The sequence below is a fragment of the Ochotona princeps genome, chromosome 33 (genome assembly GCF_030435755.1).
Source record: "Ochotona princeps isolate mOchPri1 chromosome 33, mOchPri1.hap1, whole genome shotgun sequence".
NCBI classification, from domain to species: domain Eukaryota; kingdom Metazoa; phylum Chordata; class Mammalia; order Lagomorpha; family Ochotonidae; genus Ochotona; species Ochotona princeps.
In genome coordinates this window covers 5,688,742-5,711,730 of record NC_080864.1, presented here as the reverse complement: position 1 = coordinate 5,711,730, position 22,989 = coordinate 5,688,742, and the positions used below count along the sequence as shown (strand labels likewise).

The window sequence follows — 22,989 nt, the reverse complement described above, 5'->3', positions numbered from 1 at the left end:
TTGTCCCCCAACCTCTCAGCATCAGTGAAGAGTTCCCAGACACAAATGTTCACGTTGTTGCTGCAAAGAGGGGGGAAAGAATGGGACTCTCACTATTCTAAAACTTGTCCTGCCACCCCCATGAGGATTTATTTAGGGTTCACCATGAGATGTTCCATCCAAGATGAGCATCATGGTGGTTCTTTCCAGTTCTGTCCATTTGACCTTGGGTAGGAGGTGAGGATGCCATGAGGTGACTGGAAGTTTTGTTTAAAGATTTATTGTATTGTTATTGCAAAGTCAAATATACAGAGAGGAGGAGAGACAGAGAGGAAGATCTTCCATCTGATGATTCACTCCCCAAGCGGCCGTAACAGTGGCCAGTGCTGCGCCGATCCAAAACCAGGAGTCAGGAACTTCCTCCGGGTCTCCCACGCAGGTGCAGGGTTCCAAGGCTTTGGGCCGTCCTCCACTGCTTTTCCAGGATGCAAGCAGGGAGCTGGATGGGAAGCAGGGCTGCTGGAATTAGAACCGGCGCCCATATAGGATCCTGGCACGTTCAAGGCGAGGACTTTAGCCACTAGGCCATGCCGCCGGGCCCTGGAATTTTTTTCCCCCTGAAATAAATTAGTTTTAGGGAGGAAAGAACATGTCTACAGCTCCAGACACAAAGGAGATCCCAGTGGTGCTGGGGAACGGGACCCAGAGGGTTTCCCTTGTTCTTAGACGCAATTAGAGCAGGTGAGGCCCCTTGGGCACACTCCGGAGGGAAAGGTGAGCCTGGGTGAATCTGACACTGTATGAGCATCTTTGGGCATCAGAGGAGCCAGTGGGTCGTGGTCTGGGATCAGTCACACTGTGTGAAGAGGTGGAGGACCCCTCGCAAGGTTTTGGCGGAGACTACTGAGTTATAGGCTCAGCTGTTTTCTCTCCCCAGCCCAGACAGTGGGCAGTCCCTGATCCCAGGAGGTGGAGGGGCAGTTGTGGAGTGGGCTGTGAGTCCAGCGGGTTGGTGAGTGTGCCCTTGGTACAGGCCAGGCTGGGGCGTGATCACCCATAACGCAGTGATGGAATGGAGCATTCTCTCTCTCTCAATGTGTGTGTGTGAGAGAGAGAGAAAGAGAGAGAGAGAGAGAGAGAGAGAGAGAGAGAGAGAGAGAGAGAGAGAGACACCTTCCTTTCAATAGCCAGGGCTGGGCTGCTCTGAAGTCAGGAACCAGGAGCTTCTTCCAGGTCTCCCATGTGGGTGAAGGGGCCCAAGGATTTGAGCTATCCTCCATTGCTTTTCCAGGTCAGGGAGCAGAATGGGAAGTGGAGCAGCAGGGACCTGAATTGGTGCTTACAGGTGGAAGACAAGTTTGCTGTAGCTCTGCACTGGATCCCCCCACCTCCTTAATTTTTGGGATAGTTGGAGCTGGGGGAGTAGCAAAGTGAGTGGTTTGATTGTCAGCAAATTGGAAGGAGATATACATATATATATATTTCTTTATATAATATTATATATATTTCTTTAGAGATACATGGAAATGAGATACTTCCAGGACCTATACTGACTCTGAATATAAGGTAATTTAAAAAAAAAAATTCTTGAAGAGAAATTGATTACCGAAATCTCTTTGGATCACATTAGATGAGTTACAATAATTCTTAACAAAATTGACAACGAAGGTAAAATGCAATTTTTAGACAATGATTTAAGATATGCATACTGTTTTTAGGTTAATAGTAAACAGTTGGTTACTGTGTAAAATATTTATCCCAAATCGTTCTTTCAATAGGTTATTCATTTATACATTCTTTTGAGTTTCTATGGTGAATTTTTAAAAAAGATTTCTTTGTTTTTATTAGAAAGGAGCAGGTTGTTCTACCTGCTGATTCGTTCTCCAAGTGGTTCTAACGCCCAGGGCTGAGCCAATCCAAAGCCAGGAGGCCAGGAACTCCCTTGCAGGTCTCCCATGTGGGTGCAGGGATACAAGAATTGAACCATCTTCTACTGCTTTCCCAGGCCATAAGCAGGGAGCTGGATGGGAAGTGGAGCAGCCATGACACACACTGGCACCCATATGGGATTTAGCTACTGAGTAATCATACCAGGCCCATCTAGAGAGACAATTAAAAAATACATTTGTTGATTTTTTTTTACTGGAAAGGCAGTTTTACAGACAGCGAGAAGGAATAACACAGAAAGATCATTCATCCTACTGATTCACTCCCCAAATGGCCGCAATGGCCAGAGCTGAGATGAGTCAAAGCCAGGAGTTAGGAAGCATGAGTTGGGAACCAGGAGCTTCTTCTGTGTCTCCCACCTGAGTGAAGGGTCGCACACACTTGGACTGTCTCCCGCTGCTTTCCCAGACCATAAACCAGGAGCTGGATTCAAAGTGCAGCAGCTGGTACTTGGTGGGCAGAGAAAATTTCTGAATATGACCATTTCACTTCTTCCCGTCTAAAAAAACCCATCTTGGATGTGTCCACTCAAGGCATCCTGCCACAGATCTCCTATTCTTCCTCCGGACAAAACCTCTTGTGTAAAGCATGAGACATGAGAATCAATCAGTGTCCTCGGACTTTATTTTGATAGGACTCTTTGGTCCATCAAGGGTAGGCCATCTCCTCTTTTGCCTGGTGGCTGCTATGTTCACCATGGGCCTGCTGGGCAACACCACTCTCCTTGATCCGCGTGGACTCTAGGCTCCACACACCCATGTACCTTCTGCTCAGCCAACTCTCCCTGCTGGACGTTGGCTTCCCCTTGGTCACCATCCCCAAGATGGCCGCAGACTTTCCGCAGGGAGAGAGTTCCATCTCTTTTGGGGGTTGTGCAGCTCAGCTATTCTTCCTGACGCTGATGGGTGTGGCTGAGGGCGTCCTGCTAGCCCTCATGTCCTATGACCGCTATGTGGCTGTGTGCCATCCCTTGCAGTATCCAGTGCTCATGAGACGTCAGGTGTGCCTGCTCATGGTGGTTGCTTCCTGGATGGCAGGTGTCGTCAACGCCTGCATCCAGACGTCCATCACACTGCATTTTCCGTATTGTGCCTTGCGCACCGTGGACCACTTCTTCTGTGAAGTGCCAGCCCTGCTGCAGCTCTCCTGCGCTGACACCTCCGCCTATGAGTTGGCGCTGTCCACTTCTGGGGTGCTGATCCTCGTGTTCCCGCTCTCCCTCATCGTCACCTCCTACGCGCATGTGTTGAGGGCTGTTCTGCGCATGCATTCTGAGCAGGCTGCAAGCAAGGCATTCACCACGTGTTCTTCGCACATCACCGTCGTGGGACTCTTCTACGGCGCGGCTGTGTTCATATACATGATACCCCGTTCCTATCACAGTCCCTACCAGGACAACGTGGTTTCTCTCTTCTACAGCCTCATCACCCCTACACTCAACCCTCTCATCTATAGCTTGAGGAACCAGGAAGTGCGAATGGCTTTGGTCAAAGTACTCAGTGGAGTTGGGCTTAGGTGCAACTGATGCCAACCTTGGAAACGGCTATGATTCCCATGGTCCTGCGTCCAGCCAGTCTTTGCAGAGCTTCTATTGGTAGTTCAGCTGCCAAGCCCTTCCGTCCCTGTAGACCGGTGGAAAGTAAGGGTGATGATCTCAAACCATCTTCTTTAAAAAATGATTTATTTATTTTTATTGGAAAGGTAGGTTTATGCATAGAAGAAAATGGTTAATTCTCTAAGTAGCTGCAATGTCCGGGGCTGTGCCAATCAAAAACCAGGAGCCAGGAACTTCTTCCGGGTCTCCCATGTGGGTGCAGGGTCCCAAGGCTTTGGGCCGTCCTCGACTGCTTTCCCAGGCCACAAGCAGGGAGCTGGATGGGAAGTGGAGCAGCCAGGACCTGAACCACCATCCATTATGGGATCCTGGTACATGCAAGGTGGGGATGAGGAGAATAAACCATCGCCCAGGCCCATAATCTCAAACTTTTGACTATGCTGTTTCTCTAACAATGAACTGTTTCCAAGGATGCGAAGCCCTGTTTTGCAGTGTTGAGATCTCACTGTGCCTGAACTGATATTTCTACTTTTCATTAACCTGTGTTGGCCAGTTTATTTACTGGACATGCTATTTCAACGAAGCCAAGTTCCTGACGTTCAGCATGCTGGTGTTCTGCAGTGTGTGGGTGACCTTCTTGCCTGTGTACCACAGCGCCAAGGGGAAGGTCATGGTGGCCGTGGAGGTCTTCTCCATCTTGGTCTCCAGTGCTGGTCTCCTGGGCTGCATCTTTGTCCCCAAGTGCTATATCATTCTCCTAAAGCCTGAGAGGAATTGTTTGGAAGGTTTCAAGAAAGAACATGCTGCCATATTGTGAGAGTTAGCACCTGAGAATCATGATTGAATTAGCATGCCATAAATATAAATAAGTAAAATCCTTTACTTAGTAGAAATTATATGTATGCCATTTAGCTGAGTATTCTGAGTTCATGACATCAGCTTTGGTCTCTGGCTCCTGGTTGTACTTCTGACCCCTGGGGTCCCTGGAAGGCAGTGGTGAAGGCTCATGGGCCCTGGTTCTCGTCACCCAGATGAGGTTACAAGGCTTGGCTCCCTGTTGGTTGTAGTCACAGCCCTGATGGGGCATTGGGATGCATAGATGGGAGGTGTAGAATGGGAGACATCTCTGTCTCTGTCAATAGCTTTCTGTTGCCTCCATCCCAGAGTAAGTGATGATGATTTGAGAAAGCAGTTATATTCAGTAAAAATAAGTCATGGTGTAAGTGACATTGCATTTGCCCGTCGACGCTACAACAGGCATGTTGTTTATATCCATGAATGTACAGGAAATATAAAGACTGAATTGCATTCTGTTCTGTTGTCACATGCAATCAATGAAAGTGTTCATATTTTATGACTTCCAAGTCACACAGATTTTATATGTTGTACCCCTGGCTTGTTGCACTTCAAATTGTGTGTGATTTCTTTTTGCCAGTGATGGGAGTCTCTTTGTCACGTAGTGTTACTCTGTGGGGACACTGGGTTGGCTAAAAGCATCTTAATAAATACTCGCTATCAATCTATGTTGGAATGTCTTTATTCACGTATAGGGGATCTTCAATCATACATGACACTGATTCTACACTTGTATGTCCGTTGGCCAATGCATTGCTTTATGTTCTGATTTGGCTTTAAATTTTATCTTCCCACTCACTTGGGGACGCAACTGTGTCTTGATGGATGTGGAAAACTCTAGCCATGATGAACCATTTCAAGCTGGGTTGGTACAGGCTCACTCATACTGCATGTTTCAAATGGGTGTAGCCTGGCCACTCGGCTTGCAAATTATCTAGACAATCACTTCTCTCTGTGGATAGAGCCGATTTTTATCCCCTGATAAACTCCCTACAAGATTTTTTCAGGACATCTCTTTTTTTTTTTAATTTTTAAATATTTTTTTTTTTTGGGAAAGTAACATATATAGAGAGAAGGAGAGACAGAGAGGAAGATCTTCCTTCCGCTGACTCACTCCCCAAGTGACCACAACCGCCGGAGCCGGGCTGAAGCCAGGAGCCAGGCGCTTCTTTGGGTTCTGACGCCTGGGTGCAGGGTCCCAAGGCTTTGGACTGTCCTCGAGTGCTTTCCCAGGCCACAGGTTGGGAGTTGGATGGCAAGTACGGCTGCTTGGGTTAGAACCAGCATTCATATGGGATCCCAGTGGGTACAAGATGAGAACTTTAGCCACTAGGCTACCACACCTGGCTCTTCAAGACATCTTCTATGCTGTATCATAGAATATTCCCAATTGGATCCAACAGTCCCTCATTGTTTCCATGGAGAGGATCAGAATGCCTCCCACTTGAGCACATGATAATCACTGATGGAAAGCTACAATAGCTTGCTTAGTGCACTCAACCCTCTGCTGGCCATTTGGATCTTCTCATTTGCACATATTCCTGCATCCACTCCCAAGGAAACTGAGACACAAGCCCCCCTGGAGAGCACATATGTCAGATAAAAGAAGAAAGCAGAAGGCTCATAGGATACCCAGCGTGGGGCGGATTCTGTGGTCTTGGGTCCCTTGTGGACCTTGGAGCCTTTTCTTCCAAGAGTCCACCTGGCTGAGGTTTGTTCTCGAATGAAGTCATGAGTGACCTGTTGCTTTCATTTAAAGAGGCATGTTTGATCATCTCGGTGGCCGGAGCCCCGGATGGCAATGGAGGAAGCTGGCATGGACACTGGGGCCGAGACCGTGGCCACCGACGAGTCCGCGCGGCCCCTGCACTGCGCCGGACAGCACGGGCTCTGAGCTGAAGCTGAAAGATCCATCACAGCTCTCCCACCTGCCATGCAGGAAGTCTTGTATAAGGGACTTGTCCCCGAGGATAAGACGTTGAGAGAAACCAAAGTGACCAGTGGAGCCAAGATCATGGTGGGGTTGGCTCCACGATCAATGATGCGTTAGCGGTCAACACGCCCAAAGACACCGCGCAGCGGGATGCGAAAGCGGATGAGAACAAGGAGCGGGGGGTCCCGTGTGGACAGAAGCAGCATAGGAAAGACTTGGATAAAGGAAAACCCGAACATGTAATGCCACCTGTGAAGGATGCCCAGGAGTGCCTACCCACGGTCCCCTGGTCTGGCATGTACAATAAGTCTGGAAGGAAAGTGAGACTCACCTTGAAGACCAGCTGCGGATCGGCACGAAAGAGTGGACTGAGAAGGTGCCCATGGGCTCCATTAAAAATGTGGTCAGCGAACCCATCGAAGGACACGAAGACCACACATGATGGCATTTCAGTTGGGTGTGAAGTAAAAAGCCTCTTACCACTGGGTGTACTGGGTTCCAACTCAGTATGTGGATGCAATCGAAGGCACTGTGCTGGGCAAATGGCAGTATTTTTGAAAAGGCTTTCACCTCTGGCCCAGAAGACTGACCCAAAGGGAAGGACATGGCCGGGAGAGCCTGCAGCATCCCTGGATTGCAGAGTTGTGGAACTTTGTTTCAAACAAACAAAAGAATCTTGATTCACTCTAAGGCGATACGCTGAGCGAAGCCGGAGGTGATGGACTTTAACCTTAGCTTCCTTTTCATTTAAAAATCACCGTTCCCTTTCTTGCAGTCAGCCTCATACCATTTTTTTAAAGATTTATTTATTTTTTATTACAACGTCAGATATACAGAGAGGAGGAGAGACAGAGAGGAAGATCTTCCGTCCGATGATTCACTCCCCAAGTGGCCGCAACGCCGGTGCTGAGTCGATCCGAAGCCAGGAGCCAGGAACTTCCTCCAGGTCTCCCATGCGGGTGCAGGGTCCCAAAGCATTGGGCCGTCCTCTGACTGCTTTCCCAGGCCACAAGCAGAGAGCTGGATGGGAAGTGGAGCTGCCGGGATTAGAACCGGCGCCCATATGGGATCCCGGGGCGTTCAAGGCGAGGACTTTAGCCGCTAGGCCACGCCGCCGGGCCCTACAGATAATGATTTGCACACAATACACTCATGTGTCACCTATGACCTCATCATTCCACATTTAGGAGTATATCCAAGAGAACTGACTATAGCCACCAAAGCCACTGTTGACACACAGCCTATATTGAGCCTCTATATATTATATAAGTATATTAATATATCGTTAGCACCCCTCTTATTTTTCTTCCTCCTATGAGCACCGAGGCCCCGATATTTCCTGCCTTTTCTAAGTGGCAGCTTTGTGGGGAATGCGTACCCACCGTACGCCCCCCTCTTTTTTTCTTATTCAGGGAGGCATTTATTCCTATGGAAACGATCAGTTCTATCACTCCTCTGGATGTGAGGACTCGCTCACGTGAGTGAACCTTAGCTCCTTGCATCGTAAGCCCGTGTCTGCCTGTGTCATCCCCCCGTCTTTCTGTCTTACATACAGCAAACGTCTCTGAAGGGAACTGCACCCTAACAGCGTGTTGGGATGGCAATGGCGATACAGCTGTTGTCATGCGGCTGCCCGGAATCCTGCCTGTCCCTGTCGGGGCTAACGGAGAGGCCTCTGTTAGCCTGATCAGGCGTAAAAGAGACTTTGGCATAACAACGACCATCGTAGCCAGCGTTGCCCTGGCGTCGGCAAGCCACCACCACAGCAGCGGTGACCCCAGGACACCCTAGTTCCGTGGCTTGTGGTCTGCGTGCTTGCGTGTGGTCTATGGCCGAACTCTGCGTGTGTGCGTGCGTCCTCACACACATAGCCAACAGGTTCGGTGTGGGTTCTAGGCGTGGATGCTCTTAACGCTAGACCCACCGTGGGCTGTGCCTACACAGTGTGGTGGGTGTGACTGGCCCGACCACAGCTGCCCCCAGGTGTCGGGCTGTGTGCCCATGTGTGTGTGCCAGCCACACGTGTGTTCGTGTTTTTCCAGGGCACATGGACACTCCCTTTCCCAGCCTGTCAATGGGCAGGTGCTGCTGGCTTCTGGCTGCTGTGTTTGGCCTTGGCCGCCGGGCTGTGTGTCTCTGTGTGGTCCGCCTTGTCCTGCTGATCGTCGCTGTCCCCAAGTGTGCCAATCATCGCCCGCTTCGGCTTGGTTTGCTCAGATGGTGTGTGTCTGTGCCCGTGGCTGGGCGTCCCTGTGGCCAGGGTAACGGAGCTGTGTGTGTCTAGACCGGCCCGGAGAGCTGGTGTGTGTGTGTGTGTGTGTGTGTGTGTGTGTGTGGTGGGGGGGGAGGGGGGACGCCTGCCTGCCTGCCACAGGCTTCTTCTGAGTCAAAATGGGCTCCTGGCTGACATGAGCAAAAAAATGGCTTTGGGCCCAGTGCGATAGCGTAATGGTTAAGGTCCTCGCCTTGAACGCGCCAGGATCCCATAGGGGCACCGGTTCCAATCCCGGCTGCTCCACTTCCCATCCAGCTCCCTGCCTGTGGCCTGGGAAAGCAGTGGAGGACGGCCCAAAGCTTTGGGACCCTGCACCCACATGGGAAACCTGGAGGAAGTTCCTGGCTCCTGGCTTCGGATTGGCGTAGCACCGGCCGTTGCGGCCACTTAGGGAGTGAATCATCGGATGGAAGATCTTCCTCTCTGTCTCTCCTCCTCTCTGTACATCTGCCTTTCCAATAAAATAAACAAATCTTAAAAAGAAAAAAGAAAACGGCTTTAACCGTTTCATTGCCACGGTCGGCTCTGCCAAAAAACTTCCTGAGGGCTGGGGGGTTGGTTGGGGGTGGCTGGAGGGAAGTGCTGGGTTCCCCGAGGGTCTGGGGTGAGGGTGGCTCTGTGAACTGGGGTGACAGAGGGGCGCACACGGTCCTCCTAGCATTAGGGTCCGCCTGGAGGTGTGTGTGGTGGGCGGTGTCTTAGACTCAGCAGCCCCTTCCCCCACGAAAGCCGGAGGGGTGAGTCACGGGGTTGGAGGGGGGAGGCGGGAGTGGAGAAGGGGGCTGTGTCCAGGGGACACCCCCCCGGGGCTGGCCTGAGTCAGGTACATGCGGTGGTCTCTCAAAAGCTGGTTGCCGCGGTAACTGCCAGGGGAATGGGGGGTCTGTCTCAGCTGCACCTCCAAAGGTGTGATTGCTTCCACACACACACACCCCAAAAAACTGTCCTAAGGGTAACATCACACACCCAATTCCCTTTCCCCAAATATTTGGATTTCCAGCATTCTCTGAACATCTTGATCCGTGTGTCTGAAATGTCTGGGGACTCCAGCGCACCCAGCCTCCCATTGCTACCAGGAGGGGTGGTGGTCTGGTGTGTCCCCCCACACACAGTCTCTCCTGGTGGGTGCCGGTTGGCGGGGTGGTGGTCTGGGGCGTCCCCCTACCCACCCAGCCTCTCCTGGTGGGTGCCGGTTGGCGGGGTGGTGGGGAGGAGCTGGACACGTCTGCTCCCACGTCTCAGCCCCACTCCCTGCCTTCTTCCAAGGGCTGGAGTTGGGCAAGCAAGGCTGGAGGAGGTTGTGGGCGTGTGGGTCATTTAGCCAGTCTCTGAGGACCCCCCAAGCCCGAGTGGACTTGGACGCGGGTGGGCGTGGAAACAGGGTCGGGGTGGAGTGGATCCCATGGATGAGGGTGGCCGTGGGGGCAGCTGCTGGCCACCCCACTCTCCGACTCTGCAGTGCCCTTCCCCCTCCGCAGCAGGAGCCCAGCCCCTCCCTTCGGCTACAGGTGGGGAGGACGCACTGCCCAGGGACCCTAGGGTGCAAGTGCTGGGTGGGGGCTTTTGCTGACCCTGAGGCCTCAGCAGGGGGGTGAGGGGTCGTGCAGAGCCCTCAGGGCTGTGGACTGGACACTCCACGCGTGCTGGCCTGGGGGCTGCTGACCGGCGGGATCTCGGGGCGAGTGGGTGGACACTCCCCGGGCCCAGCGGGTTCCTGTGGCTCACACAGCCTCGGTGGGTCCTGGGTGCCCAGGCTGGGCGGGTATGGACGCCAGGCGCGTCTCTAGGGGAGGAAACCAAGATCCAGGCTGGGCACATGTCGCTGTCCATCAGCCTGGACCTGCGTCTTGGCGTGTCCCCTCAACCCTTCGCCTGGCCCACACAGACCCCTAGTGGCCAGCGGGCTGCCCGGCTGCCCGGAGCCAAGATGGCGGGGATGGCGTCGCTCACGTGCTCCGGGGAGAGGGCGGGGCCTGCGCCGAGGGGGCGGCGCTCTAGGCCGAGCGGGAGGTCGGGGTTGCGGGCGCTCGCTGGTTGGCAGAGCCGGACGCGGCTGCGGCGCGCGGGGGGCTCGTTGTCCCGCGCGGGATCCGATGAGGAGCCATGAGCGTGGACAAGGCCGAGCTGTGCGGGCCTCTGCTCACCTGGGTAGGTCGTGGAGGGGGGCCGGGGGCGGGGCTGGGGACAGGTGTGCACCCCCTCCCCACCCCCAACCCCGGTTGTCCACTCGGTCAGGGCCTCCCGGCCTTGGGGGGACCTGGAAGATGGAGGAAGCAGGTGGTCGGAGGGGGGTCCTCGGCCTCCACCTCGGCCCCTGGGGCGTTGGACTCCGGTCAGAGCACCCCCCACCCCGTCACGTGGCAGGTGTGCGTGGAACAGGTGAGGGCCCGCCCTCCCTGGCCATGGGCGCAGGTGAGCTGGCCGAGTCACGTGGTGCCCGTGAGGCTCAGGTGACTCACTCCTGGTGGTGCATCCTGGGCTTTAGTGGGGCAGCACGGAGGTGCCCGGAAGCCAGTGCCCTTCGGGGCTGACCGGTCCAGCAACAGGTCCTGGTCCACCCGCCCAACCCTTGTGGGAAGCTTCCTGCCAAACTGGGCCAAGGACGAGGGTCCCCCCACCGACCCCCAGGGCCTGACTTTCCTTTCCTCTCCCCCCCCCACCCCTCGACAGTTGCAGACCTTCCAAGTTCCATCGCCCTGTGCCAGCCCCCTGGACCTGAGCAGTGGCCTGGCCATCGCCCACGTGTTGAATCAGATGTGAGCTGGGGGGTGGGGGTGGGAAGGAAGGAGGAGACCTCTCCCCGGCCCCCAGAGGGGTCGCCCAGCCAGCTCATCCCCCCACGCCTTCCTCGTCCCCAGAGACCCCTCCTGGTTCAACCAGTCATGGCTCCAGGGCATCACGGAGGACCCAGATCCCAACTGGAGGCTGAAGGTGATGACTGCTGGACATGTAGCCAGGGACACACACGTGGAAGAAGGAATATTTGTTTTCATGCAGCAATTTAGCACCCAACCTGGGCGGCCCTTATTCTAATGGTCTGGGGAAATGCTTCATAGACAAACATACAAATCAACAAAGACTCGGTGGCTAAATGCTTCCCTTACAAGGACCGGGATCCCATATGGGCACCAGTTCTAATCCTGGTGGTTCCATTTCCCATCCAGCTCCCTGCCTGTGGCCTGGGAAAGCAGTTGAGGTCGGCCCAAAGCCTTGGGACTTTGCATGCAACATGGGAGACGCGGAGGAGGCTCCTGGCTCCTGGCTTCAGCTCATCTTAGCTCTGGCTGTTGTGGCCACTTGCGGAGTGAACCAGTGGGTGGAAGACCTTCTCTCTGTCTCTCCCTCTCTCTGTAAGTCTGCCTTTCCGATAAAAATGAATAAATCTAAAAATAATAAATTGATCTTTAAAAATTATATATCTGTTTTTTCCCTTAAGATTTATTCATTTACTTGAAAGACACAGTTACAAAGACAGGGAGAGACAGAAAGATCTTCCATCCTCTGATTCACTCCAGTTGGCCACAACAGCTGGAGCTGAGCCCATCCAAAGCCAGGAGCCAGGAGCTTCTTCTGGGTCTCCCACATGGGTGCAGGGTCCCAAGGCTTTGGGCCGTCCTCGACTGCTTTCCCAGGTCACAGGCAGGGAGCTGGATGGGAAGTGGAGCAGCTGGGACTTATACTGGTACTCACAGGGTTACTGGCAATGCCACAGCACCAGAGGTGGGCGGGCAGTGACCAGGGCTGTGAGAGAGGAAGTGCGAGGTGGGTGGGCGGACTCTTGAGTGGCCCTGATTCCCAGGTGCGACGGGGCAGAACATTCTCCAACGGGGCAGAGCTGCTGAGTGTAGGCTGTGCTGTGGGTACCGAGGTCCGGAGAACTAGAGAAGCAGGAGTTGTTGGGGATGACATGCCAGGGCCCGGCAGTCTGTGGGGTCTGTGTGTGTGTGTGTGTGTGTGTGTGTGTCCTATTTTAAGAAGCTAGCAAAGCCCCCAGAAGGGTTTGAGCAGAAGGAAAATCCAACTTGGCTGGCATTTTACAAAACATCCCCCTGGCTGCTTGGGAGAGGAACAGAGTGGAGTTGTAAGCCGCCGGAGTGTGGCACTATGCCGGTGCCAAGAAGCGATCAGATCTTGGGCACAAAGGGGGCAGCTGGCTATACTGGTCAACTTGGATAGGGGAGCAGGAGGCCAAACAGTGGGATGAGGCGGGTGGGGGGGGAGAGGAGGTGGAGAGCGATGGTGTGGACAGATGCGGGATGTGTGTGTGTGTGTGTGTGTGGCTGGGATCTGTCCTGCCCGCGGGTCCCTTCTACACAGCTGCTTGCCTGTCCCCTAGGTCCGCAATCTCAAGACCATCCTGCAGAGCCTGGTGGATTATTCCCAGGGTGTGAGTTAGCGCTAAGGGGCTTCTGGCAGCTGGCCTGGGCTGGGCTGGGCTGGGCTGGGGAGAAGGTGGCGGGTCCAGGAGCCCCAGGCACTCCCTCCTCCCGCCCCGCCTGGCCCTCAGGTTTTGGGGCATCCTGTATCGGAGCTGCACCTGCCGGATGTGAGCCTCATCGGGGAATTCTCAGATCCGGCGGAGCTTGGCAAACTGCTGCAGTTGGTGCTGGGCTGTGCCATCAGCTGTGAGAGAAAGCAGGGTATGGTGTTAGCGCTGGCATCCGGGTGGCTTGAGGGAGCCCTCAGTTCCCTGGTTCCCCTGTGTCTCATTCTCACCCTACCCGCCATTTCAGTCCCTACGTCTTCCAGTCTCTGCCCCCTGGCTCTCTCTCCGCCCCCTAGGTCTCAGGCTCCTCCCCCTGGCTCTCAGTTCCCGCCCCCTGGCTCTCTCTCCGCCCCCTAGGTCTCAGACCCCTCCCCCTGGCTCTCAGTTCCCGCCCCCTAGATCTTGGTCTCCGCCCCCTTCAATCACAGTCTCCTCCGCTAGCTCTCAGACTCCGCCCCCAGGTCTCAGTCTCCACCCCCTGGCTCAGTCTCCTCCCCCTGGCTCAGTCTCCGCCCCCTGGATCTCAGTCTCTACCCACTGGGTTTCAGTCTCCACCCCCTGACTCAGTCTCCACCTCCTGGGCCTCAGTCTCCTCCCCCTGGCTCAGTCTCCGCCCCCTGACTCAGTCTCCACCCCCTGGCTCAGTCTCCAACCCCTGGGCCTCAGTCTCCTCCCCCTGGCTCAGTCTCCGCCCCCTGACTCAGTCTCCACCCCCTGGGCCTCAGTCTCCACCCCCTGGGCCTCAGTCTCCGCCCCCTGGGCCTCAGTCTCCGCCCCTGGATCTCAGTCTCCACCCCCTGGGTCTCAGTCTCCACCCCCTGGCTCTCCATCTCTGCCCCCTGGATCTTGGTCTCTTACCCCCAGGTCTCAGTCTCTGCCCTTCCCCCCCAGAGCATATCCAGAGGATCATGACCTTGGAGGAGTCGGTGCAGCACGTGGTGATGGAAGCAATCCAGGAGGTGTGTAAGGGCCGGGGAGGCAGGGCACCCGGCATGGCGGTGGGGGTGGCATCAGGGGAGGAGCCAGCTGTTGGCTGCTTCTTCCAGGGCAGAGTTATCTGGGCACTGGCTGGAAGTCAGCTGGCCTGCCGGCTCTGTCTCGTGTGGCTGCCAGGCACACTCCAGCAGGCCCTGCCGACTGCTCCCTCCGGCAGAGCTGGAGGTCATGGGCCGGCCCTCCGGTTATCTCACAGAGCGGCCCTGGGTTGGTGAGTGCTGTGGCATGGCAGGTTAAGCTTGCAGTCCACAGCAGAGCAGCCCCTGTGATGTACCAGTGAAGGCAGCAGAGGATGGCCCAAGTGGTTGGGCCCCTGTGCTCACGTGGGGACCTGGAGGGAGCTCCTGGCTCCTGGCTTCAGATTGTATCAGCTCCAGCCATTGCGACCCTTTGGGGAACGGACCAGCAAATCTATTTATTTGAAATGCAGAGTTACAGAGAGGAGAGATCTTGTATCTGCTAGCTCATTCCCTCCCTGGCTATAGTGACCCAGGCTGACGCCAGCAGCCGGGAGTTTCCAGGTCGTCCCGTGGTCGCCCCGTGGCCACCCTGTGGTCACCCCGTGGCTGCAGGGGCCGCAGCACTTGGCCTGCCTTCCCACCTGCAGTAGCAGGGAGCTGCAGCAGAAGTGGAGCAGCTGGGACAAGAACCTGTGCCCGTCTGAGATGCTGGCACTGGAGTGTCGTGGGTTAAGACCCCCAGCCCCCTCAACAGCCTCTCCTCTTGACCCCGCAGCTCATGACAAAGGATACCCCGCCGGACTCCCTGTCCTCGGACACCTATGGTAACTTTGATACCCAGGTAAGGGGTGCAGAATCACCCACTACATGCCAGAACGGGGTTGGGTATGCAAATGACCCCCTGCTCCCTATCCTAGAGGGTCCCAGGGTCCCCACACCACCCGTCTGTCCCAGGCCCTAAGGATCCTGGCCCTCCTGATAGGAGAAAGCCCCTCAGCTCCGTGCCCTGGCCCCTCAGTCCCGTAGGTACTACTTTCTGAGCGAGGAAGCCGAGGAGGGGGACGAACTAAGGCAGCATTGTCTGGACCTGGAACGGCAGGTGGGGCTGGCCCAGGGGTGGGGCGGGTGGGGCCGGCCCAGGGGTGGGGCGGGTGGGGCAGGTGGCGCCCGGGCACCTGCACAGCACATCTTCCGTCTCTCAACATCTCCTTCTGCGCCCGCGGCCCCGCAGCTCGTGCTGCTGTCAGAGGAGAAGCAAAACCTGGCGCAGGAGAACGCGGCGCTGCGGGAGCGCGCGGGCCGGCCTGCGGTGGAGGCGGCCGAGAGCCCCGAGGGCATGCCGGGCATCACCAATAAGAAATTGCTGCTGCTTCAGTCACAGCTGGAACAGCTGCAAGAGGAGAACTTCAGGTGTCAGCTCCCGGGGGACTGGCGGGGGGTATCCCCGTGGGGTGGGCAGAGCAGGCCCTACACGCACCGCGCCCCTGTTACCCCATTCCAGGCTGGAGAGTGGCCGGGAGGACGAACGCCTGCGCTGCGCCGCGCTGGAGCGGGAGGTGGCCGAGCTGCAGCAGCGGAACCAGGCGCTCACCAGCCTGGCCCAGGAGGCCCAGGCCCTGAAGGATGAGATGGATGAGCTTAGGTGAGCGGGCGGGTCCCCTGGAAGCCCCTGTGTCATCCACAGATTCTCAAGTTTCCCCCGCAGTGCTCCCCAGAACCCCAACATACTTGCTATGCCCCCTCACTGCCTTATTCTGTACCTATCATGTCCCGGGGTTCCCTCTAGACACCCCCCTCTGGCACTCCCCTGTTTGCTCTTTGTGTCCCCACGAAGGCATCCTTCCCTCCCAGGATCTGAACTCTAGGCCCTGGGTAACCCTGTGTCGGTGCAACGCCCTCTTTCCCCCCAACACCAGGCATTGAGCTAATTCCTTTCCCACTTGGCCTCTGCCTGGTTCCTCCCTCCCTCCCTCCCCCAGGCAGTCCTCCGAGCGAGCTGGGCAGCTGGAGGCCACCCTGAACAGCTGCCGGCGCCGTCTGGGGGAGCTGCGGGAGCTGCGGCGGCAGGTGCGGCAGCTGGAGGAGTGCAACGCGGGCCACGCCGAGCGCACGCGGCAGCTGGAAGATGAGCTGCGCCGGGCCGGCTCACTGCGCGCCCAACTGGAGGCTCAGGGGCGGCAGGTGCAGAGGGCGGGTCCTGGGGAGGTGTCCTGATTCAGGATTTGGGGTGGGGGAAACTGGGCACTTTGTATGCCCCGAGCCCCTCCCAGGTTTGCATCGACCCACCCCTTTTCCCAACTCAGGCCACTGCCTCGTCTGGCCTCTTAAGCACCCCGTCTTTCCTCCAGCCCTGCCTTCTCATTTCTTTCTCCAACCCCAGCCCCTCCAGCCATCTCCTCTTGGGGTTCAGTTACAGGAACTCCACGGCCAGCGACAGGAGGAGGCCATAAAGGCAGAGAAGTGGGTCTTTGAGTACCGAAACCTGGAGGAAAAGTTTGAGTCGGTGACGAAGGAGAAGGAGGTGAGGCGGAGGTCCCGCTGCAACCCCATCCTAGGGGAGCCCCCTCCCCCAGCCTAGGGGGGCTACCCGTTCTGTGCTTGTCCCTGCAGCGGCTGCTGGCCGAGCGCGACTCCCTGCGGGAGGCCAACGAGGAGCTGCGCTGCGCTCAGCTGCAGCCGCGGGGCTTGACACAGGCCGCCGGTGAGCTGCACGCCCCTTGGAGGTGGTGGGCGGCGTAGGTGGGTGGGGGGTTGCAGGGATAGCCACCCGCAGAGGTGACTCCTGGAAAGGGGCCCCTAAGCCGAAGCCTTCCCTTGTATTCCCCAGACTCCTCCCCGAACCCTGCGTCTCCAGCAATGGAGAATTTAGCAGCGGAGATCTTGCCTGCGGAGCTCAGGTATGTTGAAGGTGGGGGACGGGGCGTGTGTGTGTGTGTGTGTGTGTGTGTGTGTGTCTGAGAGAGAGAGAGAGAGAGAGAGAGAGACCTGCCATGTGGCCCCACCCAAGCCTGCCAGCCACGCTCACCTCCCAACTCGGGACCCTGCAGGATCCATCCTGAATAGACAAATTAGATCCGACCCACCTGTTTAAAAAATCCTACATCCCGCCCATACACACTTGCATCTCAGGCCCTGGAGTCCAGCCTTACCCTTGGCCCCGCCACCCCCAGTCTGAGCCCAGGCTGGCTCCTCCTCTGTCCTGTCCCGGGGGTCTGACTGGTCAATCCCTGGCTGCTGGGGTGTCCCTGGCCACGCTGCCCCAGCCCTCCCCAGCGCCCCCAGTCCTGCTCACTCCTCCCCGCGTCCGGGCGGCAGGGAGACGCTCCTGCGGCTCCAGCTGGAGAACAAGCGACTGTGCCAGCAGGAGGCGGCCGACCGTGAGCGGCAGGAGGAGCTGCAGCGCCACTTGGAGGAGGCCAACCGTGCACGCCACGGGCTGGAGGCGCAGCAGCGGTGAGCGTGGTGGGGTGCAAGGTGGTGGGCGTGGAGGGGGAGCAGGTGGTGGGCGTGGAGGGGGAGCAGGTGGTGGGCGTGGAGGGGGAGCAGGTGGTGGGCGTGGAGGTGGTGCAGGTGGCAGGGGTGGAGGGGGTGCAGGTGGTGGGCGTGGAGGGGCTGGGCGCGATCCCGGCCTCCTGAGCCTCCTGGTCCTCGGCCGGCAGGCTGAGCCAGCAGCAGGTGGCCGAGCTGCGGGCCCAAGTGGAGGAGCTACAGAGGGGCCTGCAGGAGCAGGGCAGCAAAGCCGAGGAAGTGAGTGTCTGCCCCCTCCCCGCGCCCCTCCCTCGCCACCCCTCCTTCAGTAACACCGCTTTCTCTGTCCTCCCCCCCACACCCCGCTGCCCGATGCCTGGGGCAGACCATTGTAAGTAGAGCCAGCTGGGGTGGCACCCAACCTGTGCCCTGGGGAGATGAGGGTTCAGATCTCGGGGGGGGGCTTCCCCCCACAACTCACCTTCTAAACTTTTCTTTCTTCAGTCCCTGCTGAAGAGGAAGCTGGAGGAACACCTGTAAGTCACAGGGCAGCGGGGAAGGGAGCGCTGCCCGGGCATAGGTGTGGGAGAGCGGTGGGGGGCTCCGGAGGAGTCGCTGAAGGCGAGGGGGTCAGCCCAAGCACAGAGCCATTCCGGGAGGGGTCTGGTAGGCTGAAAAGATGGAGATGGGTACGCTGTCAGACACACCCAAGGCACTTTTTAATTCACAAAAATGTCTTTTAAAGATGTGTTTTGTTGAAAGGCAGAGTTCCGGGGGCGGGGGGCGGAGGAACAAGATGGGGAGATGTTCCATTCCCCGATTCACTCCTCAAACGGCTGCAAAGACCAGAGCTGAGCTGATCCGAAGCCAGGAGCCAGGAGCTTCTTCAGGGTCTCCCACGCGAGTACAGGGGGGCCAGGTGCGTTAGTGAGCCCAGCTTGGCTGTTGTCCTGGAAGTTTAGTAGACATGGTCAGGAATTTTCTCTGAGGTGTTCTTACAAGTTCACATCCCCACCGGGCCAGGACGGCTCAACTGGAAACCCTCCATCTGCAAGTGCCTGCATCCGGTAGGGGTGCTGGTTCGTATCCTGGTTGCTCCACTTCTGATAATAGCTTTTTTTTTTTTTTTTAAGTAACAACAACAAGAAAAAAAAAAAACCACACATCCAAGGCACAAATAGTCTCAACTTGGGGGAGTGTTGTCAACGCTTTGCATTTGAGAGTTAGAGGGGTGGAGAGACGGGAAGATCTTCCATCTGCTGGTTCACTCCCCAGAGGGCGGCAGTGGCTTGCTGCAGCATCCCCAGAACCCATGGCAGGCATGGCTGGGCTGGCCCAAAGCTGGGAGCTGGGACCTTCTCCTGGGCCTCCCACGTGGGTGCAGGGACCCAAGCACTTGGGCCGTCCTTCGCTGCTTTTCCAGGTTCATTAGCAGGGGAAGCTGGATGGGAAGTGAAGCAGCCGGGACTCGAACCAGCATCTCTGTGGGACGCGGGTGTGTTGCAGGCAGCGTCTTAGCTCCATGCACCACCACCAGCTTCGTCCCCGCGTTTCCTTTTGTCACAGACGTTGGCTTTGCTGGCAGGGCTAGGTTGGCTAGGGCTAGTGGTGGCATTCAGGATGGTGGCTGCTGGGGACGGGGACAGCGGGCAACAGCTGGCCTCTCTGAGGTGGCCCCACCGTGCCCACCCCCCACCCACAGGCAAAAGCTGCACGAGGCGGACCTGGAACTGCAGCACAAGCGGGAGTATATGGAGGAGCTGGAGCCGCCCTCTGCAGCGGACAGCAGCAGTGAGCTAGCTGGGGACAGTGGCGGGCGGGCGGAGCCCTGTGGGTGGCTGGCATGACATGACATGCATCCGTGTGCCCCCCGCAGCCGCCCGGCGCCTCGAGGAGCTCCAGCAGAGCCTGCGGAAGAAGGATGCGGACTTGCGGGCCATGGAGGAGTGCTACCGCCGCTACGTGGACAAGGCGCGTGCGGTGAGGACCCGGCCCACCCACCCACCCACCCACCCGAGAGGCCACGCGGAGCGTGTGTGTGTGTGGGGGTCCTGCCCCGGCTCTGTGGGCCTTTTGGTACCTTGCCTTGGCTTTCTGTTCACATCCTCGCCTGCCCCACGCACGCCTGCCCGCAGCGTGTGGCCCAGGGTTTCCAAGGCCAAGATTACCAGAGTTGTTACGCTAACCCCCCCCATCCCCACCCCGCAGGTCATGCAGAGCCAGGAACCTAAGCCACGGCCACCGCCGGCCGGGGCACCCCCAGAACTGCACACCCTGAGGTCGAAGCTGCGGGACCGTGAAATCCGCATCCGGCACCTGGAGGTGGGGCGTCCCTGGCTGCCCCGCCCCCTTCCCTGTTCTCTGATTTTTTAAGATTTTGGGGTGGGGGGCGGTGGTTGGCATCATGGTATAGGGTGTTGAACTGATGCCTGCAGTAGCGGCAACTCGTGGGCATCGGTCTGAGTCCTGGCTGTTCCAGTCTTGATTACAGCTCCCCGCGGGTGTGCCTGGGGAGCCGGCAGGTGATTGGGTTCAAGTGCTTGGGTTCCTGCACTCACGTTGAGAGACCCACAAGAAGCTCCTGGCTTCCGATCGGACCAGTCCAGCCTTGGTCCTACAAGTTCATCATCATCATAAAAGCAGCTTTACAAAAAAAAAAAAAAATGGATTTCTCTGAAAGGCAGAGTCTTCGAGAGAGGGGCAGGGGTCTTTGTCAAATGCCTTCAACAGCCAGGGTGTGTGTGGGGGGGGTGGGGAGCAGGGGACAAGCTGAAGCCAGGATCCAGGCCTCCCACGTGGGCGCAGGGGCCCAGGCACCTGAGCCGTCCTCGGCTGCTTTCCCAGGCGCACGAGCAGGGTGCTGGATGGGAAGTGGAGCTGCTGGGATTGGAACCAGTGCTCCGATGTGGGCTGCTGGCTTCCCCCGCCGCACCCGGGCCTCTGAGTGTCACCTCCTTGCCAGATGGACTATGAGAAAAGCCGGAGCCAGCGGGAGCAGGAGGAGAAACTGCTTATCAACGCCTGGTACAACATGGTGAGTCGTGAGGTCATTGTAAGTGGGCGTGGGAGCTCAGCTGACCCCTGACCCTTGCCATACCTTCCTCCCTCCCTCTCCCTCCCTCTCCCTCCCTCACTCCTTGGCCTCTCCACTCCTCTCCTCTACAGGGTGTGGCCCTGCAGCAGCGAGCAGGGGAGGAACGAGCCCCTGCCCACGCCCAGTCCTTCCTGGCCCAGCAGCGCCTGGCCACCAACGCTCGCCGCGGACCCCTGGGACGCCTGGGGTCTCTGAGCCTTCGCCCAGCAGCCAGCGCTGATAAACATTGACAGAAGGCCCTTGGCCGGGGCCTGGCTCCCACCCCAGCATGTGCTGGGCAGCCTCTGCCTTGGGCCAGCTCATCTGTGACTCTTAACCTTGGCACTCCCGAGATTGGGGTGCCAGGACAGGGCAGGTAGCAGTGATCTGATTGCGTCCTGGACTTTTCTCTCTCCCTGGAGCTTACGTGCCACTGGGGAGCGTGTGATTTTTATATTTGAGATTAATAAAGATTTTTTAAGGAGAGAAGTGTGGCCGCAGACAGGCTGCTCGCCCAAGACAAAGGCCTGGCTGACCTTTGTCCTCAGCGTTGAGTGGCTGATAACGCCAGTGCTTATGTTTGTTTGTTTGTTTTAAGATTGATTTATTTTCATTGGAAAGTCAGATTTACAGAGCAGAGACAGAGAGAAGGATCTTCCATCCACTGGTTCACTCCCCAAGTGGCCACAACAACCAAAGTTGAGCTGATCCAAAGCCAGGAGCGAGGTGTCCCACGCGGGTGCAGGGTCCCAAGAACTTGGACCGTCCTCCACTGCTTCCCCAGGCCACAGGCAGGGAGCTGGATGGGAAGTGGAGCAGCCAGGACACGAACTGGTATCCATATGGGATGCTGGTACATGTAAGGCAAAGACTTTAGCCACTAGGCTACTGTTTCAGCCCCCACCGCATTTAAAAAATATTCATTTATTTTTATTGGGAAAGTCAAGCTTAGAGAAGAGACAAAGATCTCCCATCTGCTGATACACTGCCCAAATGGCTGCAGTGGTAGAGCTGAGCTAATCTGAAGCCAGGAGCTTCCTTTGGTGTCGCCGACCAACAGCGACACTACCTATGAGGCATACCCTTGAGGGTCTGAGAAAACAGGAACCGCAACTGGACCCCTTATTGCAAAAAGCGGCTGCTTTTCTCCCCGTTCTCCACCAATCACTTCTCCCCGTGGGTCCACTCAGCGCTACCTGATAGGCCAGTAGCAATGGCATAATCGCAGCCAGGGCATCAGCCTATCCCTGTGGCTTCCTGCTTACCTGCTGGCGAGACCAACCCCGCCTCCTGGCCCAGGCCCAGCCGCCATCTTGTGACGGCCCTTCATATTCACGGGGGGCTGCTCTGGTGCCCCGCTCCCCACACCTGGGGTTTCCCACATGGTTGCTGGGCTATTCTCTCACTTTCCCAGGCCACAAGCAAGGAGCTGGATGGGAAGTGGAACAGCCGGGACACGAACCGGCAACCCGCTTGGTGTCGGAATCCATCCAACAGGATAGCTGTGATAGCAGAGGTCTGTGGGATCCCGTTGAGAAGAGGTTCCAGGCAAGAGGCAGAGGGCCTCGCCCCCAGAGTGTGCCCTTGCCCCCCGTGAGTCCTTGGGTGTGCTTCCATGTGCTCCTTGATGCTAGGCGAACATCTGTCCAGTTGTGCTCTGTCCAGTTGGTTAACCAAGGACAGACAGCACTCCTTACCTATTCCCTATTTCAGTGATGCTTTGGCCAAGTTGTCTTGTTAGCTTCCTTGAACTCTCTGCTCCCAGACCCGATCCGGGTTGTGTCTGAACTATTATTTTGCTAAGTGTAAAAGAACTGTAACCCTGGGAGAATCAAGATGGCAGAATAGGGTGAGGACACGTTTAAACAGACGGAGAAACATTAGCCAGTGTGAAGCAGAGAGGACACATTCCAGGAAATAGGAGAGGACAGAAAAACAGCAGAGGGGTACCTGGAGACTGACGGACACAGGAAAGCAGCAGACACAACGGTGTGGTGTTGTAGTGACTGATACTCTGGCAGTATTCAGCTAACACCGATCTGAACTCCACCAGCAGCCGGAACGCCACCAGCAACCAGGTGGGAAGGGACTTTCACTGGGAGCTTGGGAGGTGAACCCAAAGAACTGCCTGTCCTGCTGGTCTGTTTGACCAGGAGCAGAGACAGAGCAGCAGATCCCAGATGGGCAGTGTGAGAACAGGGTGGATTTCACAACCCAGTCAGCCTCCTAGAGTTGAATTGGGCACCATTTTGCATAAGGAGGCAAAGGCAAGGGAAAGGACTGAGCATACGCTGAGCTGGGAGTGAACTCATTTCTGGCTCGGTGAACTGCAGCAACGTGGCATCCTACAGGTTCCACCCAAGACAGGTGTGGGTAGCCCTCAGACCTGACAGCCAGCAGATCAAGAACTCCAGCAGTGGCGCATCAGGCACAATTCTGTACAGTGTGGAAAGACTTTAAGA

The 22,989-nt window shown here is 56.9% G+C and overlaps 2 protein-coding genes and 1 pseudogene across 3 annotated transcripts; all 3 read left to right on the top strand.

The window, feature by feature from the left end:
• The first annotated feature begins 2,514 nt into the window (after window positions 1-2,514).
• LOC101536705 (olfactory receptor 2Z1) lies at window positions 2,515-3,451 on the top strand. The gene is given in 2 exon segments (XM_004595994.2): window positions 2,515-2,648; window positions 2,650-3,451. Coding segments are annotated over 2 exon segments (936 nt in total).
• A 2,648-nt stretch (window positions 3,452-6,099) lies between these two features.
• Window positions 6,100-6,827, top strand: LOC101536453 (ubiquitin domain-containing protein UBFD1-like; annotated as a pseudogene).
• A 3,765-nt stretch (window positions 6,828-10,592) lies between these two features.
• HOOK2 (hook microtubule tethering protein 2) lies at window positions 10,593-21,020 on the top strand. 2 transcript variants are annotated; one of them, XM_004595993.2, is made up of 22 exons: window positions 10,593-10,692; window positions 11,215-11,300; window positions 11,403-11,475; window positions 12,881-12,931; window positions 13,052-13,184; window positions 13,922-13,989; window positions 14,762-14,827; window positions 15,005-15,085; window positions 15,218-15,396; window positions 15,488-15,628; window positions 15,966-16,167; window positions 16,397-16,507; window positions 16,597-16,687; window positions 16,814-16,883; window positions 17,302-17,439; window positions 17,646-17,733; window positions 17,959-17,990; window positions 19,157-19,245; window positions 19,331-19,434; window positions 19,663-19,776; window positions 20,417-20,488; window positions 20,620-21,020. In XM_004595993.2, the coding sequence occupies exons 1-22, from the start codon at window positions 10,648-10,650 to the stop codon at window positions 20,776-20,778; spliced, it is 2,193 nt and encodes a 730-aa protein (XP_004596050.2). In that variant the 5' UTR covers window positions 10,593-10,647; the 3' UTR covers window positions 20,779-21,020. The 2 variants fall into 2 exon arrangements, with proteins under 2 accessions (XP_004596050.2, XP_058514151.1); XM_058658168.1 differs by having other exon boundaries at window positions 17,646-17,739.
• Window positions 21,021-22,989: the final 1,969 nt, after the last annotated feature.